The sequence below is a fragment of the Nematolebias whitei genome, chromosome 2, assembly GCF_014905685.2.
Source record: "Nematolebias whitei isolate Nwh7 chromosome 2, NemWhi1, whole genome shotgun sequence".
In the NCBI taxonomy this organism is placed as follows: Eukaryota; Metazoa; Chordata; class Actinopteri; order Cyprinodontiformes; family Rivulidae; genus Nematolebias; species Nematolebias whitei.
This window is the reverse complement of record NC_056499.1, coordinates 1,399,162-1,413,869: the sequence shown is the minus strand read 5'-3', so window position 1 is coordinate 1,413,869 and position 14,708 is coordinate 1,399,162. Positions and strand designations below refer to the sequence as shown.

Here is a 14,708-nt window from a genome sequence, read left to right as displayed (position 1 = left end):
GTCGGGAGGTGGAAGAAATACTTCTCGGACCTTCTCAATCCCACCAGCACGTCTTCCGTCTTCCGTGGAAGAAGCTGAGATGGGGGACTTTGGGGTTGATCTGTCCATAACAGTGGCTGAGGTCACCGAGGTAGTTAAAAAGCTCCAAGGCAGCAGGGCTCCAGGAGTGGATGAGATTCACCCTGATTTCCTTAAGGCTCTGGATGTTGTGGGGCTGTCTTGGCTGACATGCCATTGCAATGTCTCGTGGACTTCGGGGGCAGTGCCACTGGATTGGCAGACTGGGGTGGTGGTTCCCCTCTTCAAAAACGGGGACCGGAGGGTGTGCTCCAATTATAGGGGCATCAACCTCCTTAGCCTCCTTGGTAAGGTCTATTCAGGGGTACTGGAGAAGCGAGTGCGATCGTTGGTCAAACCTCAGATCCAGGAGGAACAATGTGGGTTCCGTCCTGGCTGTGGAACACTGGATCAGCTCTTTACCCTCACTAGGGTCCTTGAAGGGTCAAAGGAGTTTGCCCATCCAGTCTACATCTGTTCTGTGGACTTTGAGAAGGTATCCGACCATGTTCCTTGGGGTACACTGTGCGGGGGTTCTCCGTGAGTATGGGACTGGGGGCCCATTGTTACGAGCTGTTCAATCCCTATACAAGCGGTGCAAGAGTTTGGTTCTCATTGCTGGCAGTACGTCGGACCCCTTCAGGGTGGGAGTTGGAATCCGCCAGGGCTGCCCATTGTCACCAATTTTCTTCATAATTTTTATGGACAGAATTTCTCGGCGTAGCCAGCTGGCGGAGGGTTTCCGGTAGGGATGGGGCAGATCCGATCCAGTCTGCAGAGCCATAGCGCCACATTAAACCACGTTAAAGTTAGTTTTACGATGGACATTCGAGCTACGTGGCTTCAGAGGGGCAGTACTCTTTGGTCAAACCGAAAGAGGCAACTCGACTTCGGTCAGCCGTGTCCAATCTGCCCCGCTCAGTCTGCCCGTCTCTGAGGAGGGACAGCCTGAGCGTGGCTGCCCCAAATCAGGCTGCTTGCTTCGGATTGAACAAGAAGTAGACGTCGCTGAAACCATGGAGCTCAATTGTTTACCGAGAAGTTGCTAAACTTCATCATAATTAATGACCAACCTCTATCAGTTGTAGAAAACGAAGGATTTCACAGTTTGATACTTGCAGCCAAGATATAGTTTACCCTCCAGGAGATATTTATCAGTACAACAGTAGACAATCATAAAAAACATGATTTGAAAATTATATATATTAAAAACATAAACAGCTACATTATAAAGTAATGTAAAATACTAAAAACAGGAACATGTCTGTTGGTTTATGCCATGAACTTAGCAGGTGTTTGAAGCCATTTAACATTTAATTTAATTCATTTATTCAATCATTTAAATGAAACAAATAAAAAAAAATCATCAAAAAGAAAACATTGGATGAAAATAGTGCAGAAAGAAGAAAAAAATCTTATATCTGCCCCTTATAAAATATAAAACAACTTTAAACAATCACTTAAATTAATCACTTTAATATCCACTTTAAAGCTAGGAATAAAAATAAACATGTTTTGTGTTAGCAGAATTTAATTCTAACTTTAAAACTTATCCAACATTAATAAAACTTACCTCAAGTTGCCTTCTTGGACATGCATGCATATATTTGTACAAATTGTACTTGAGAGGAGATTATTACAGCCTCATATAAAATCAATGATGATCATTATATCGGAAGTGGATCGGTATCGGCCAATACTCAGTTATAGGTATCGGGATCGGATCGGAATTTAAACAAGTGGATCGGTGCATCCCTAGTTTCCGGTTTGGTGGCCTCAGGATTTGATCTCTGATCTTTGCAGTTGATGTGGACCTGTTGGCATCATCGTGCCGTGATCTTCAGCTCTCACTGGAGCATTTTACAGCCGAGTGTGAAGCAGCTGGGATGAGAAACAGCGCCTCCAAATCTGAGACCATTGTCCTCAACCAGAAAAGGGTGGATTGCTATCTTCAGGTCGAGAGTGAGGTTCTGCCTCAAGTGGAGGAGTTCAAGTATCTTGGGGTTTTGATCACGAGTGAGGGAAGAGTGGAGCGTGAGATTTACAGATGGATTGGTTCAGCATCTGCAGTATTGCAGACTCTGTACCGGTACGTTGTGGTGAAGAGAGAGCTGAGCTGTAGGGCAAAGCTCTCTGTTTACCGGTCTGTCTACATTCTTACCCTCACCTCTGGTCATGAGCTCTGGATAGTGACCGAAAGAATGAGATTGCGGATGCAGGCGTTTGAAATGCATTTTCTCCGCAGGGTAGCTGGACTCTCCCTTAGAGATCGGGTGAGAAGTTCAGTTATACCTGGGAGAAACTCAGAGTAGAACCGCTACTCCTCCATGCCTAGAGGAGCCAGTTGAGGTGGTTTGGGCATCTGGTAAGGATATCCCCATGGCGCCTCCCTAGAGAGGTGCTTCGGGCATGTCCGACTGGGATGAGACCCCGGGAAAGACCCAGGACACGCTGGAGAGACTATGTCTCTCGGTTGGCCTGAGAACGCTTTGGAATCCTCCCAGAAGAGCTGGAAGAGGCTGTGGAAAGAGATGTCTGGGCCTCCCTGCTCAAGCTGCTGCCCCCGCAACCCGACTTCGGAATAAGAACAAGATAATGTATGGATGGATCTCTCTCTCTCTCTCTCTCTCTCTCTCTATATATATATATATATATATATATATATATATATATATATATATGATATATATATATGTATATATGCAAACAATCACCCTGACCATTCAACAAAACTAAGCTTTCTAGTTTTTATATTGCTTAAAAGTATGGTTTTCTCTAATGATTGAGGTGGTTCTTGTGGTGGCCGAAGATTAATGGTGGCCAAGGCCACTGTTGTCCACTCATTGCCTCTGCCATTGGGTCTGGTATGGATAAAATGGCTCATTTCCTTTGTCAGAATCCATCACTCTGCTGTGCCTTGGATAAGCAAACAAAGAAACAAACAAAAATGCTATCTGGATTCTTATATACTGTGTAACTCCAACCCACTTGAGCATCTAGCACTAAAAACATTCATGTTTACCGCATTCCCCATTAAATTCTAGTCCAGAAAACTCATCTTAAAAATTACCAATGTTTAATGTTCAAATCCCTCACCAATGCAGGACTTCAGCGTATAATTTGTTTAATCTTTATTTTCAGTGGAAAAGGCTGCAATTTCCAGAAAAGCTGCCCCGATATTTAAATTGGTGCTAGAATTAAATTTCATTTCAGTTTTAAAAGCAAACTATGTCTGTTGTATTGAAGTGTTTGTCTAAGAAGAATCAACCTCCTGATGCTGTCTGTTTTCTGCAGTAGTACAGATGGAAAAGAAGATTCAGGAGAGCTGGACTTCAGTGGTTTGCTGAAAAAGAGGTGAAGAAATAAACCAAATGAAGTCAAAACCTTTTTCTTTCATTTTACATTTTGCAATCTAAATCTCTCTCCCTCTTATTCTTTGTTTTCAGAGAGTAAGTTACTTTTGCATTTGGAAATTAAAAGTTTGAATGACCATTCAACAATAGTTTGTCAGTGAGCTTGAATGTAGACTGGCAATGCACTAGTTGCAAGACAAATTTTCAGAGTCCTGTTCGAGCATGATGTCAGCATGCGTTTCATCTTTGTCTCATGTTGTCCTTCACTCACTTTGTAGGAGTGTCTGCACGGTGCTTCTTATATATACAACAGAAAGCCCTGTATATATAATATAAAGTGCTATGGCTGTGTGTGTGGCTGGTTGGATAAGAAACATTGTAAAGTGTTTTGCAAAATCTGGAGAGGTTAAAAGGCACTAAAAATGTGGACCATTTTCCATTTCTTATTTTGATTCAATGAAGTTTAATTGTATTTTTATTTGTTATCAGAACTTTGTCCTGTTTTGTCCTATTTTTGAAACTCATCAGAGGTCTGGCTTCTGTTACTGCATGAACAGCACTTTCCTAAGATGGAAAATTGTTTTTGTTTTGTCTGTTCACATCACATTTGACCATTCAGATTTCTGTTCACTAAGAAAATAGTAATTTAGTTTAACTTGATATCCACAGTATGATAGTTGATAGCATTATCTTTGATATTAGGCACTTTCTTTGTGATGATGTTAAGGCTTCGTGTTTCATCCTAAAACTGTTTTTTGGGCTGCTCTCTGTCCTTTAGAGCTGTGCACGTGCACGCTGAGCCTGATGTTGATGTTTGGAGCATTCTCTGTCGAGCTCCTCCTACAGAATATGAAAAGATTGCTTTCCAGTATGGCATCACAGACCTGAGAGGGATGCTCAAGAGACTGAAGAAGATGAAGAAGGAGGAGAAGAAAAGTGAAGGTCGGCATGTGGAGCTTGTGACAATCATCGCTTTGTTTAATCCTTTAAAAAAATTCTAACTGAAAGACTGGTTTGTTCTATTCTTTCATGCTCTGAAATTCAGCTTTCCTCAAAAAGCTGGACCCTGCCTACCAGGTGTCAAAAGGACATAAAATAAAGCTTGCAGTTGAGGTTGCAAATGAAAATGTGGATGTGAAATGGCTAAAAAATGGACAAGAAATCCAAAAATCTGGAAGGTTTGGATTGATATGTACATTTTGCAATATATTCAACCAAGAGCAATTTCCAACTTTAATATTTTTCACTGTTTTCTCTCACCTCTTTTTCTTTATTTCTTTACATTTGCAGCAAGTAAGTGTCAAATGCAATGATAAAAGATTTAAAGTTTCTCCAAAGCCAGTTTCATTACCTGAAACCCTTGTTGTGTTTGTCAAGGTATATATTTGAGAGTGTTGGCAACATGCGCTACCTCACCATCACACACTGCTCCTTGGCGGACGATGCAGCGTATGCATGTGTGGTGGGAGACGACAAATGTACCACCGAGCTCTTCGTTAAAGGTGAGGAAAACTGAGAGGAAGAGAAAGATTTACTCTTTAATGTGTAAAACCCTTCCTATTTATTTTCCACAGAGCCTCCTATCACAATTTTAAAAAATCTGGAGGATCAGATGGTTCTGAAGGGTGAGCGGGTCGAGTTAGTGTGTGAAGTCTCAGAAGAAGGAGCCAATGTTAAATGGTGAGATGATTTTCTCTCCACTCACTAAGAAGCTGTCAGTTTAATATTCTCCTAAATATAGTGTTTATTTTTAGGGTGTTGACTGCACCAGCTATAAAACAACTGGTGTAAATCGGCCAATAATCTGATGAGATTACAGTTCTTTGCTCAGAGAAACTAAAGTAGTGTTTCTTGAAGGATTACATATCACCTGCCAACTCATATGCCAAATATATAAAATATATTGCTCGATCCTTTGCATATGGAGCATGTGAAAGGGACTACTCTCATCTACCACCACATCAATATCTGGAAAATTCACTGTTTTTGACAATTTTCTATTTGCTAAGGTCGATTAGCTGTGACGGCAGCACGGTGGCACAACTGGTAGAGCTGCTGCCTCTCAGCGAGCAGGTCCTTGGTTCAAACCTCGGTCCAGGGGCCTTTCTGGGTGGAGTTTGCATGTTCTCTCCGTGCATGCGTGGGTTTTCTCCGGGTACTCCAGTTTCCTCCCACAGACCAAAAACATGCATGTTAGGCTGATTGGTAACTCTAAATTGTCCCTAGGTGTGAGTGAGAGTGAATGGTTGTTTGTCTCTATGTGTCCCTGTGATGGACTTGCGACCCGTCCAGGGTGTCCCCCGCCCCTCGCACAGTGATTGCTGGACATGGGCACCAGTGACCACCGTGACCCAAAATGGAATAAGCGGGTAAAGATAATGGATGGATGGATGGATGGATGGATGGATGGATTAGCTGTGACAACCATTTTCAATCAAGTTGATTCCAAAAGTTATGTGCATCCAGTTAGGGAAGTGGTGGTGTAGAGGTTAGAGAAGGTGGGCCTGTGATCGGAAGTTCACCGGTTCAACTCCCCAAACCGACAACATCAAAATGTGGGTGGAAAAGGTGAAGCACCCACACCTGTCTCCATCCTCATTTGATCCACTCTGGGCCCTTGAGCAAGGCCCTTAACCCCCACCATCTGCTCCCCCAGGTGCTATATGGCAGCTCTCTGCTCCACAAAGAGGGCTGTGGTAGCTCGGTGCTTTGTGGTTGGTCAGGAAGGGAATCCAACCCAAAAATTATTGCCAAGTCTTTGTGCGACTTAGTTCGATGTGAAGACCCCTGAAGAAAGGAGCAGCAGAAAGAGGAAGAAGAAGATGTGCATCCAGTGACTACTTTTAACAAATTTGGTTAAAAAGTGTCAAGTGGTGAGCAAAAAAAAAAAAAGAAGAGAGACACAAAAATGGCTTTAACTCAGTGAATTTAACATATACTGAGCTAAACTTTGGTGTGGTAATAGCTGAGAGTAATGTCCAACACACACTCGCACTAACAGATCACTCAGGATATTTGTTTACCTGGTGGAGATAGCAGTCTTTCAAGGAATTATATTTTCATTCATATCAAGTTGCTTTATTATGTGGTCAACATAAATGTTCATAAATAAAATAGAAAGTCGTTAGAGAAGCTAAACGTAAAGTAGTCCAACTGAGCTTTTACACACTAGCTGTGTGTTTGTGATACAAAATAAATGCATTGCCACAAGTTATACTGATAGTTAAAATGTTTAGACAACTTTTGGTCACAGACATGATTACAAATTTGTTTTCTGTGAAGGGAAAAAGATGGCATTGAACTGACCAGAGATGAATCTTTAAAATATCGATTCAAGAAGGACGGCTGCAAACATTATCTGATCATTAACGAAGCTACCAAGGAGGACTGCGGCCACTACAAGGTCAAAACAAACGGGGGGGAGTCGATGGCTGAACTCCTGGTGCAGGGTGAGTGTCGTCACATGGTCGCTACCTTCTTATCTCAGTGATAAACACTCCAAGTACACATTCTCATAGCAAGCAGACAGGTCGCTGTGTGGCCTGTCCATTCTTGATGAGGAGTCTATCTTTGTATCTCTCCCATAACGTTGCCAAAGTCGCAGCAGCAAGAACACGCCGGCTAAACTTAGAAGTATGTGAATTTCACCTGAAGGGCATAGGTCTGCACAAATGGTCTCACTTATCACCCTTGACTTTGTTTTCTGGGCTGTATGATCAGAGGAGGGGAACCAGAGTGATGCTGCTTGTTTACTGCCCAGTAAATCAGGGAGACGGAGAACAAAATCATGCTGCTAAACAAAAACACACACACGTAGTAGAAAGCATAATTTGATGATTAATAAGAAGCATTTTCCAGAACCTAAGGTAAGTTTCATGTGTATGAGCCCTAAACTTGAACAGAATAATGAAAGACTGCTATTTGTGTTGGTGTTGGTTATTGTATAACTAACATTTTGTTCCCGTCTAAAAAACTATTCTTATGTGTAATTGTGAGAAAATGCACTGAAGGTATTACCATACCATACCATTTAATTTATAGATCACTTAAAACAGCTACAAGACCAACCAAAGTGCTGTACAAACAGAACAACAGGTAACACACAAAGCAACATACAAAATGAAGTAAATCAGAATATAGACATAAAAATGTTGCAGATAATAAATATGATGACTAACCTGTGTGAAGCATACGGGTTCAAAACACAGATCATCTGGTGTTGAAAGCTACGGAATAGTAGTGGGTTTTTAAACGGGATTTGAAAACTGAGAGGGAGGGGGCCTGTCTGACAAGCAGCAGTATTGGCCATGTCCAAACTGCTAAAATAAATCCCACACCTTTACTAAACAATTAATACAGAACATGTATGTTAAATTTCTTCTACAAGGGCGTGAATATTTCAGAGGTAGATTTTACATGATGGAAAAACACAGCCTGCTTTTATAAAATGTTTTATTTTTCTTCGCATTGTAGAGTTTTGACATTGCTTTCTTAGATATTAGTCAAAGTTTTAAATGTTGTTGGTCAATTGCTATGTTTGGATCAATAACAGGTAATAGAGAAACTCCATCTACTTTAACCCTAAATTTAAAAAAAAAAATTATTTAAAGCAAAATTACATTTCTATGTTGATGACACAGTTGTTTATTGTTGTTTTGGGATATTTATTTAAATAACACCAGGATTCTGAAGAGTAATCAGCACAATGGACAAAAAAGAAAATACTCAGATACTGTTCTGCTAAAATAATAGTGTCTTTATTATTTTGCCACAGATTACAGAATAACAAGCAAAGCAAGGTACAATCACAAATGTACTATCTCACAAGTATTGATGTAGGAAAAAAACTCTCACCGTGACACATAGAGAGCCAGACAGCCTAGGCAGAGCATACACCAATACAGCTGGACGTCCCAATCGGAAGACTCACAGCAGACTCTGCCCTAGCAAATGTGCTTCTTCTACTTATATCCTTTCATTCTCTCTCTCTAACAAAACATGTTTACTTGAAACTCGGAGTTGAAAACGGTAACTCCTTTCCATCTATGTGGGGGGAGTAAAGGCTTCTCTCATCTTGAGGAGAAACATGCAAAGTAAATTGTGAGAAGAATGCTCTCTTATCAAGGAAGCAATCACCCATCCCATTCATGTGTGGAGGGGTGATGGCTCACCTCTTATTAAAGCAAAAACACGTTTACTAAAACTGTCAGGATAGCGTGAGAGTCCGATGGTGAAACATGTTTATCAGGAACCTGGGGCGCTGTGACCTAAGGGCGGGCCAAGCCCCTCTGCCAAAACACTCCCCAAGAGTTTAATTAAACATTCCTTTAATACAACATCTCGCTCTCACAGTAACCCGACCTTAGATGTCCACATGAAATGTTTTATTTTCAAGCTATAATATGAAAACATTCAAAAGAATATGGCATAAAAGCATTAAAAACATATTATTATATCAACTGTCAATCTAAAACAGTTGCTAAGGTTTTCCACCTTCTACAGTCTGCATTCGACATCACCCAGCCAAATTCGTTCCATCTCAAACTGGTGCTAAATGTTGATAAAACCAAAGAGATGGTATTTTCAAACAGGAAGTTGGTCCCAGCAGTTCTTCTTTCTATTTTATCTTCAAATGGTGTCCATATTGAGTTTTTTTTAGATTCATACAAATATTTGGGTATCTTGGTAGATTCACATCTCTCTTTTAAGCCCCATGTTGAAAACTTGTTAAGGAAACTGAAAGTTAAACTGGGATTGTTTTTCAGAAACAGATCCTGTCCAACTCTGATGTTAGGAAACACCTTGTATCTGTGACTTTCCTTCCCTCCATTGATTACGGTGACATTATTTACATGAACACTCCTACAAGAACCCTGCATATGTTGGATGCTGCAGATGTTGGATGCTGCAGATGTTGGTTGCTGCAGATGTTGGATGCTGCAGATGTTGGATGCTGTCTATCATGGTGCACTAAGATTCATAACTGGCTGTAACTACCGTACCCACCACTGCACCCAGTATCCACTGGTTAACTGGTCACCAGTAACTTCACACAGACTCTCCCACTGGTACATTTTCATCTTTAAATCACTTCCTGGTCTGCTGCCTTCATACATCTCCTCCTACATGTCTCTGTGTGAGTGCAGCTACAGCGTGCGCTCTCAGGACATTATTACCTGCAGTGTTCCCTCAGTGAGGACTGAACTAGACAAAAGGACCTTCTCCTACTCCGCTCCCGTTTCCTGGAATATCTTGTAAAAACATCTGAAGCTCTCGACCTTGACCTCTCTAAGTGGCTGCAAACATCTGGTAAGCTCCTGGGAAAACACAACAGAGACACATTCCTGTTTTTAGTTTTCTACATCTCTTTATAATGTAACTGTTTTTTGTTGGTTTTTATTTCATTTCTTCCATTAACCTTTTGTTGTATATGCTGTATATGTACCGTTGTATATGCTTTTACATGATTGTCTATTGTTGTATGTACCTCATTTGTGTTCTTTGTTAAAATCAGGTCTCTCTTTAAATGAGTCCTCGATGCTCAATGAGACTAACCTGTAGAAATAAAGGTTGAATTGAAAAATTTCAAATAAAACCAAAACTTTTAAAAACTACTGTATTTGACATCTCTAAACGCTTGGTTATAATAATGCAAAAAAAAAATAATAAAATCAACATGGGTAGCAAATACATATTACAGTGTACATCTCAGGTAATTATCAGATCTATACCCAGTATGTATCAGGTACATATTTACAATACATAATAAGATAAGATAATGAATAAGTACTGAGTATGTACCTGATGTGTACTGTTTTCTGTATCGCTACCAAGTTGTTTTCCTGTAAAAGCTAAAATCTAGTTTAGCCTTTTTAGTAAATACATAAAATGTATAAAAATAAACACGATAAATATAACAATATGGATAGACATGAATATTTACTTATATTATTTGGTTGCTTTTATACATTTTGAAATGCTCAATGTGTCCCAGACGTTGTGGTGAGTAGACTCAAAGCTGGTGTATGTTCTAGCTCTTTGTCCAGTCAAGCTTCTCTGGCTTGTTAATTGAACATGTCTCCTGCCTGCCAAGAATGACCAGCTGCCATCATGCAGCAGCACAAATCAACACCCCAGTCTTCAGCAGAGCTCACATTATAATGCCATTCTCACCATGTTTGCCTCTCCTGTCCTGGCAGAGAGCTGAGCAGTAGCTCCTACAACCTTTACAAGGAGCAAGTTATCTCACCCAGATCGCACTTCAGTAACTCTGCGTGTATCATTATTTCTAGTAATGCCCTGAAGCCTCTGCATCTTCTCTTCATATAATCACATTTTTCTAACAACCTTAAATCAAAATAACTTTTCACTTTTCTCTGAGATGCTTCAGACCAGAACAAAAAAAAGTTAAATCTTGGACGCTGAATAGTGGCCCCATACGGAAAGATTGTTTTGCATGCACGGACTGGGAAGTCTTCAGAAAAGCTGCTGAACATGAGGGTGTGCTAGTTCTGGAGCAATACACATCCTCAGTTCTGGGGTACATTAGTAAATGTGATGATGTCACCACCATGAGATATGTTAAGAGTTACTCGACAGGAAGCCTTGGCTGAATGCAGAGGTTCACACCCTGCTAGAAGCCAGGAACACTGCCTTCAGGTCTGGAAACTCACAGGAGCTGAGAAGAACAAGGAAAGAGCTGGTTGCTGGTATTAAGAGGGCCAAGGCCACATATGCACAGAGGACAAGGGTCAATTCACCTCCCAAGACCCATGGAGCATGTGGAGGGGCATTAAGTATATAACAGATTATAAAGGCAGGAGTGAACAATGCCCCAAAGACCCATCACTGTCTGACGCCCTCAACAAGTTCAATGCATGCTTTGAAGACCTGAACAGACCACCCAGCCCCAGACTCACCTCACCACCGGATGAAGAGCTTCTCAGCGTGACCTCAGCCGAAATGAGGAGTATTTTCAGGAGGATTAATCCTCACAAAGCAACCAGCCCAGACAATATCCCCAGGAAGGTGCTGAAAGACTGTGCTGATAAGCTCTGCGAGGTGTTAGCCAACATCTTTAACACCTCACTTACCCTGGCAACAGTTTCCACCTGCCTGAAGACTGCCACCATCATCCCAGTCTCAAAGAGCTCTACAGTGACTGGTCTGAATGACTATCGGCCAGTGGCCCTCACCCCGAAAGTCGCTAAATGCTTTGAAAATCTGGTCATGACTCACATAAAAATAACCATCAATTGGATTTTTGATAACTGGTTCCTGCTTTTTTTGGATTCAGCTGGTGCTGGTTTTATCTACAATCAAGGAAGTCGTCAGCAGCAAATTTGGACCCGATCACGCTGCTTGCCTTTATGATGGCTTGGATCATGTCTGGAGTACCCAGACTCAAATGCTTTGGGCTGAATGGATCAGATCTTGGGGATTTTTACTCAGACACGTTTCCATCGGTGTTGGCCATGTTAATTTGGACATTTCGGAACCGAGTAGACCGACACAGACTTAAGGTTGATGTCATTAAGTTCTGCCTGTCCCCAAAACAACTGTGTGTTTATCAAAATTGTGGTCGCCTTGGTTGTCCTTGAAGGCCATCTTATCTAAAGTCGCCTGGAGAAAATGTGATCTGACGCTCACCACCCCCTCCCTGAGGAATTTCCAACTGATAACCAGATGAAACCCCGCTGAAAAAAACTTTGTGTCATCATTTCAGGACTCTGGATTCTTATAGACGTTATTCTTGGCCATTTCTCGACATCCCTTGAGAATGTTTATGGATCTCACCGGAGGACATTGACTGATTACAGTGACCTCGAGAGCATCTATAAGCGTTGTTGACCGCTCTCGTCTATTCCTTCTTCCTGCTCTGCTCTGTAGAATGTCTATGTAAATATGTGCTTGTTTGTACGAGGTGCTTTTTCAATATTAGGGGTTTTTCTCAGCCAAGAAAAAAGTCTGATAGGAGTTTTTTTCGCCTCCAACTCCTACATGTGTCTAGTTAACCACTTTTTTTTGTCTGTCCAAACAGGTCTCACTTGTAAATGAGTCTTCGAGGCTCAATGTGATTTATCTGTTTAAATAAAGGTTGAATGAATGATTAAATCCAGGCTGTCACATTGTAAAGTTTGCAGATGATACAGTGGTGGTTGGATGCATCACAAACAATGATGAGTCCAGCTACAGGCAGGAGGTGGAACACCTGGAGAGCTGGTGCAGGAAGAATAACCTTCACATCAATGTGAAGAAGATGAAGGAGATGTCTGTGGACTTCAGATGAAACAAACACCCCCCACCCCCCACCACCACCACCACCACCACCAACCCCCCAGGAGGATCTGCAGTGGAAGTGGTCTCCAGCTACAAGTACTTGGGTGTGCACCTGAATGACAACCTCATCTGGGGCAACACCACCAGCCTGATCAAGAAAGCTCATCAGAGACTCTACTTCCTCAGGCGGCTGAGACCAGCTGGTGGGAAACTCAGTCCTCGCCTCCTGCTCACACAGACTCATGTTCGTGCTGCTGTTCGGCATATTGTTTTTATGCTATTAGTGCTTAGTGTATATTTAGTTGATGTTTTTCTTAGTTCATATCTTAGATGTTATTACTGTTTTTCTTTTACATTTTATTGTGGGATGTAACTGGGACCGTGTGTACATAATTTCGTTCAACCACATGTGGTGTGTGTGATAAATAAATCTCTCTGACTCTGACTCCGACTCGCTGACTCTCTCTGATTTTTTGTCTAAGTTGCACAAAGAAACACCTTTCACTGCTCACTTAATTCTCACATATAGCATCAAATGTTTAAAATCAGATGCATGTGTGTAGTTTTGAGTTGTTCTTTTCTGACTGTGCAGAGAAAGAACTGGAGGTTTATCAGAGCATTGCAGACCTCACGGTGAAGGCCAAGGACCAGGCAGTTTTCAAGTGTGAAGTTTCAGATGAGAACGTGAGGGGAACCTGGTACAAGAGTGGTGTAGAAGTCAAGGCCGATGCCAGGATAAATATCTCACACATTGGCAGGTCAGGACACTAAACATCCAAAATGTTAGATCCTAAACTCATCATAAATCCTGAACTAAACTCGTGAATTCAAAGGATCCACAAGTTGACCATTGATGATGTAAAACCTGAGGATGAGGGAGACTACACTTTTGTGCCAGATGGTTACGCCTTCAACCTTTCTGCTAAGCTCAATTTCCTAGGTAATATTTTCTTTCTTTAAACTGTCAAACTATCAGTTGAGTCTGAATGTTGACCAATTTCTGCCTTTTTCTGGTTTCCTCAGAGGTGAAGATTGATTATGTGCCACGCCAAGGTACACCATCACAAACTTTTCCTATTGTAGAGAAACAAATGCAGGACTCAACCCTCTTCCTAACCATTGGAACTACTTTCTAAGATCCTCCAAAGATCCACCTGGACTGTATAAGTCGCACCGCTGAGTCAACCATCGTGGTGGTGGCTGGAAACAAACTACGTCTGGACGTTCCAATCACTGGAGATCCTGCTCCTACAGTGATCTGGACCAAAGAAGAAAAGGTAAAAACTAAAGTAAAACTTGATGTTATCAAGGGGATAGCCTGGTCATTTTTGAAGTGATGTTCTATCAAATAGTTGTCAATAGTTAATACCTTGTCAGCCATGACATCAATCATTAGTTATCCAAACTGGTGCTATATTATTATTGCGTTTAAGACTAACAACTCACAAAAACACCATATAGCCTTTTTTTCATAATACATAATGTAGAGTTCTTTCACACCACTCTTGTTTTATAAGCCTGATGAATGGACTCTTGTTTTCTACATATTAGCCTGTCCTACAATGGCTCGAGGGTGAGCAGTGACCCAAATCAGAATCAGAATCAGAATAAACTTTATTGGAATTGCACCGAGGTACAACACGAATATGTACGTACAGTCGTCCGAAAGATGGGCGGAGTGCACGAAGCTGCAACTACAGGAGAGCGCAGCCTTCTTATCCTTATCAGATAATAATCTTAGATAGGAAAAGGAGGAGAAACATGAGGGTAGATAGTGGTATTACAAAAAAAGATCTTTCACATCTTGTCTATCAGGACACGATTTGAGACATCAAAAAACTACCAGCAAGCACAATTAAAACAAGATTGCATTTGACATCGAGGTGTTGAGATTTGTCCATGAGCATTTTTTCAGATCAGCCACAGTTTCTGAAGATGTTGTTCTAGCCAGCAGTTCTGATAAGCTTGCGCGTGATGAAGCTTTTGTCCTTGGGTACTCATGTCCCAGGAGAAATTTGA

General features: G+C 41.4%; 1 protein-coding gene across 1 annotated transcript in view; it reads left to right on the top strand.

The window, feature by feature from the left end:
* mybpc3 (myosin binding protein C3) overlaps window positions 1-14,708 on the top strand; it is a 112,744-nt gene that overhangs the window by 45,011 nt on the left and 53,025 nt on the right. Inside the window, exons 7-18 of the mRNA XM_037692643.1 lie at window positions 3,352-3,411; window positions 3,504-3,506; window positions 4,189-4,352; window positions 4,456-4,588; window positions 4,701-4,703; window positions 4,788-4,912; window positions 4,985-5,090; window positions 6,693-6,859; window positions 13,282-13,447; window positions 13,523-13,629; window positions 13,713-13,742; window positions 13,827-13,966. Coding sequence (XP_037548571.1) covers window positions 3,352-3,411; window positions 3,504-3,506; window positions 4,189-4,352; window positions 4,456-4,588; window positions 4,701-4,703; window positions 4,788-4,912; window positions 4,985-5,090; window positions 6,693-6,859; window positions 13,282-13,447; window positions 13,523-13,629; window positions 13,713-13,742; window positions 13,827-13,966 — 1,204 coding nt within the window. The remainder of the gene's footprint in view (window positions 1-3,351; window positions 3,412-3,503; window positions 3,507-4,188; window positions 4,353-4,455; window positions 4,589-4,700; window positions 4,704-4,787; window positions 4,913-4,984; window positions 5,091-6,692; window positions 6,860-13,281; window positions 13,448-13,522; window positions 13,630-13,712; window positions 13,743-13,826; window positions 13,967-14,708) is intronic.